This window comes from Alosa alosa, chromosome 4, assembly GCF_017589495.1.
Source record: "Alosa alosa isolate M-15738 ecotype Scorff River chromosome 4, AALO_Geno_1.1, whole genome shotgun sequence".
Taxonomy (NCBI): Eukaryota; Metazoa; Chordata; class Actinopteri; order Clupeiformes; family Clupeidae; genus Alosa; species Alosa alosa.
Window position 1 is genome coordinate 34,529,596 of NC_063192.1, and position 5,000 is coordinate 34,534,595.

The 5,000-nt window shown below is 47.8% G+C and overlaps 1 protein-coding gene across 1 annotated transcript in view; it reads right to left on the reverse strand.

Moving 5' to 3' along the window:
* Window positions 1–5,000, reverse strand: part of scube3 (signal peptide, CUB domain, EGF-like 3) — a 92,565-nt gene that overhangs the window by 41,337 nt on the left and 46,228 nt on the right. The window contains 3 exon segments of the mRNA XM_048242356.1: window positions 1,608–1,611; window positions 2,754–2,803; window positions 2,988–3,087. Coding sequence (XP_048098313.1) covers window positions 1,608–1,611; window positions 2,754–2,803; window positions 2,988–3,087 — 154 coding nt within the window.

Sequence of the window (5,000 nt, forward strand, 5' to 3'; positions counted from 1 at the left end):
ACCTGGTTTAACAATTTTGCCAACACACACACTTCCACTGGACGTTGACCTGGTTAAAAGCATTTGAGAGAATACACAACAAAACTACACACACACGCACATCGCAGTCAACCATAACACAATGCGGAACCCAACACAACAGCCCGTGCAATAAAGCACAACACACAACAAGGCACCAATGTCACACACACACACACACACACACACACACACACACACACACACACATAGAGCAGAAAAGCCAACACAACATGATGAGATGACGATGAAATGAATAAGATGAAATTATGAGATGATGTCCAAAGGATCATGTCCTGTGCTGTGCTAGATGCTATGTGGGATCATGTCCTGTGCTGTGCTAGATGCTAATGGGATCCATGTCCTGTGCTGTGCTAGATGCTAACTAATGGGATCATGTCCTGTGCTGTGCTAGATGCTAACTAATGGGATCCATGTCCTGTGCTGTGCTAGATGCTAATGCTAACTAATAGGATCCATGTCCTGTGCTGTGCTAGATACTAATGCTAACTAATGGGATCATGTCCTGTGCTGTGCTAGATGATAACTAATGGGATCCATGTCCTGTGCTGTGCTAGATGCTACTGCTAACTAATGGGATCATGTCCTGTGCTGTGCTAGATGCTAACTAATGGGATCCATGTCCTGTGCTGTGCTAGATGATAACTAATGGGATCCATGTCCTGTGCTGTGCTAGATGCTAATGCTAACTAATGGGATCATGTCCTGTGCTGTGCTAGATGCTAATGCTAACTAATGGGATCATGTCCTGTGCTGTGCTAGATGCTAACTAATGGGGAGACTTCAGCCGTGCCACAAGCTCAAGTGTGGAAGTAAAGTGAGCATAGGGATGGGGATTTAGCAGACGCGTTGCTATAGAGACTAGCGGTGTCAGCAGGGGTCAGGAATCAAACCTGGTGGTGTGTCAGAAGGCAATGCAACCTCTGCTCCAGCACACAACCCCCCAAGAATGCATGAGTACACCACACACACACACACACACGCACACACACACACACGCACACACACACACACACGCACACATGTGCGTGTGTGTGTGTGCGTGTGTGTGTGTGTGTATGTGTGTGTGTGTGTGTGTGTGTGTGTTTGTGTGCGCGATGATACCTGTGTGAGACAAATGGCCAGAGCCTCTCTACTGCTGGTCTTTAAAAAGGGAAAGTGCCACATGCATGGAATGGAGAGGACACTGTCTGGGATTTAAAAGAAAACTAATGGAAAACTGGATGTACATTCACAGGGGTTTGGTGTGTCATCAGACTGGCCAGATCTAAATGACCTCTGCAGGAGGACAGGATGGTGTGATGGTGAAGGAGGATCCATCAGTCACTGTAGAGGTGACACTGCACCACAACAACCACTCTGTGGTACGCCCATCTACAGTAATGCCACCATCGGAGAGGAGATCCTACCTTCTGTGTAAAAGCCCGTCTGCAGGTTCTGTCCACAAAGTCCAAGCTCCATCCGTTCACCCTCTGCATGACCACCCCCCAACATTCACCCTCTGCATGCTGCATGAACCCCCAACATTCACCCTCTGCATGCTGCATGAACCCCCAACATCCGCTCACCCCTCTGCATGCTGCATGAACCCCCAACATCTGGAGTCAGTAGCCCACATCATGAACAGCTGCAGTTTCAAGGGTTAAAGGCTGTATATCGCCAGACATGACAGAGTTGTGGACCTCATAGCCGCTCAGATCCCACGCACAGAAAGCAAGAGCAGACTTATAGTAACACACCACACTGTCCACTCTGAATGGCAGACCCATAAACACACCACTGTCCACTTGAATGGCAGACCTATAAACACACCACCGTCCACTCTGAATGGTTTAACTCCCACTTGCAAACACCTTTCTCTTGGAATCTGTAAAACACAATTCAGGCACATTCCGTGCTTTACATGTGCTTTCCACCTATTTATGGAGGACCTATACTGTATAAAGACTCTTAAATTCCAGCCTTTATTTCTGCCATTGAGAATTTAGGATACAAAACGCCAGCTCATTGTTAGTGTTTGGTAGCCTGTCATGTACATAGGTTGGCAGTCCTGCGGACTTTGCATTGGGGACTATATAGAAGAAAGTTATAGGAAGGTTTGATTTTAAAGAGACGATGCCTCTATACCCCTTGAACTCTGAGTAGTCATGATAGATTGTTGAACTGCTTTGTTGAACTGTGTGTGTAGGCGCTGCAGAAAGCACACGCAAGGCCAAGGTGTATGTGTATGTGCCAAGCGCATATGTGTGTGTGTAGGCAGCACACGCAAGGCGTTGCAAAAGCGTGTATGTGTGTGCGCCGCTGCGACATGTGTGTGTGTGCGCAAGACATGTGTGTGTGTGTATGCACGCACGGTGTGTGTGGTGTGTGCACGCTGCGGCGTGTGTGTATGTGTGTGTGTGTGTGTGTGTGTGTGTGAGTGTGTGAGTCTGTAAAGAGCACGCGTGTGTGTGTATGTTCATGTGTGTGTGCGCATGTGTGTGTGTGTGTGTGTGCACGGCACGGTATGTGTATGCATGTGTGTGTGTGTGTGTGTGTGTAGCAGGCCTGGGGTATGTGTGTGTGTGTGTGTGTGTAGCAGGCCTGGGGTATGTGTGTGTGTGTGTGTGTGTGTGTGTGTGTGTGTGTGTGTGTGTGTTGTACCTTTTGGTCGCTGGATGCATGTGTGTGTGTGTGTGTGTGTATGTATGTGTGTGTGTGTGAGTGTGTTGTACCTTTCGGCCGCTGGATGCATGTGTGTGTGTGTGTGTGTGAGTGTGTTGTGCTTTTCTCGGATGAGCAGTGTGTGTGCAGACAAGACATGTGTGTGTGTAGCAGGTGTGTGTGAGGTGTGAGTGTGTGAGTGTGTTGCACCTTCGCCGCTGGATGGGTGTGTGTGTGTGTGTGGTGGTGTGTGTGTGTGCGTGAGTGTTGTACCTTCTGGCTGCTGGGATTTACGTGCTGGTCACTGGAGGAAGTATCCCTCTCTGCAGCGGCACTCATAGCTCCCCATCATGTTCACACAGATCTGCTGGCAGCCACCGTTGTCCTCTAAACACTCATCAACATCTGCACACACACACACACACACACACACACACACACACACACACACATCCACAGCATGAGATACATAAAACTTCAAAAGCATTTGATATACGCACAGTGTCAAACAGATACACCCTACAGTACTCTCTCTCACACACACACGCTCACTCAAACACACACACACACACAACACACACACACACACACACACAAACATGCTCAAACACTCATGCAGGCCAATGCAAACACACATACATACACAGAGACACACCACACTCTCACACAAACAGGCTCACAGGCTCACACACACAAAGACACACACACACACACACACACACACACACTGTTACAGACCAGGGGTGAACATGAACACAGAAACATGTGGACGGTTCACTTCAGATCCGGCACACCGCGCTATCAAGCAGTCATCTCTTTCACTTTCTCCATGTATCTATCACTCTCTCTCTCTCTCTCTCTCTCTCTCTCCCCTCACTCTCTCTCTCTCCTTTCCTTCTCTCTCTCTCTCTCTCTCCTTGCCCTCTCTTTCTCTCCCTCTCTCTCTCTCTCTCTCCTTTCCTTCTCTCTCTCTCTCTCTCTCAGAGGAGGCTTCATTTCCGGACACACTCAGTCACCTGTCAGCACATCTCTCCTCTCACACACTCCCTAAATAGGCTACGCTCTGTGTGTGTGTGTTGTACAGGGCTGGCAGCCAAGGTAAATATTTCTGAAGGGAAAAAGGGTTCTGGCTCTGGCTGCTGAAGAGCTGATGTTATTAAAGATTCTCCGGAGAGGAGGGCAACACTCTTAATAAAGCTAAACACACACACACACACACACACACACACACACACACACACACACACACACACACACACACACACACACACACACACACACGCAAAATCACATATTTACATACACAATACACAATCAAAGAAACAAATGCACAAACTAATTTACCCATGCACACTTTGTTGCACACACACAAACACACACACACACACACACACACACACACACACACACACACACACACACACACACGACACAGAGAGAGACACAGGAGTGGACAAACAGACAGACAGATGGACAGTATAGATAATGTCTCTTCTTTTCACTATCCTATACTGTACACATACAATGTCTCTCCTGTGTGTGAGAGAGATAGAGAGAGAGCTTGTGTAGTGTGTGTGTGTGTGTGTGTGTGTGTGTGTGTGTGTGTGTGTGTGTGTGTGTGTGTGTGTGTGTGTGTGGCTTTGATTGAGGGCCCTTGACGGGGAAGGTGAGTAAAAATAACAACAAGTACAAACTTCTCTTCACCTGAAGTGTGTGTGTGTGTGTGTGTGTGTGTGTGTGTGTGTGTGTGTGTGTGTGTGTGTTTTGGGGGCGTTCAGCCTAAATTAAAACCAGTAAAACAAGAAGCGTTTTTAAAGCACATGAGAGGATTTCCTCTTTCCACCAGAAATGTTCCAGGGCAGCTACCTCCCTCCCTCCCTCCCTCTCTTTCTTTCCCTCCCTCTCTCTCTCTCTCCCTCCTCTTCTTTCTCTCTCTCCCTCTCTCTCCTCCCTCCCTCTCTCTCTCTCTCCTCCTCTTCTTTATCTCTCTCTCTCTCTCTCTCTCTCTCTCTCTTCTTCTCTATTTCTCTCTGTGTATGTGGATATATGTCTTTCTCTCACACACCCACTCTCTCACTGCCTTTGTATGTCTTTCCTTCCATCTTTAACACACACACACACACACACACACACACACACACACAAACACAACACACACACACACACACACTTTGGAGCACTGGGCCAAACCTCTAGCCTTGAGTTCTGATCCCTGACAGCACTGTGTATGAATGTGTGTGTGTGTGTGTGTGTGTGTGTGTGTTTGACCTTAAAGCAAACATACTATTAAAAGTCCAAGACAAGGCAGAGTGAGATAA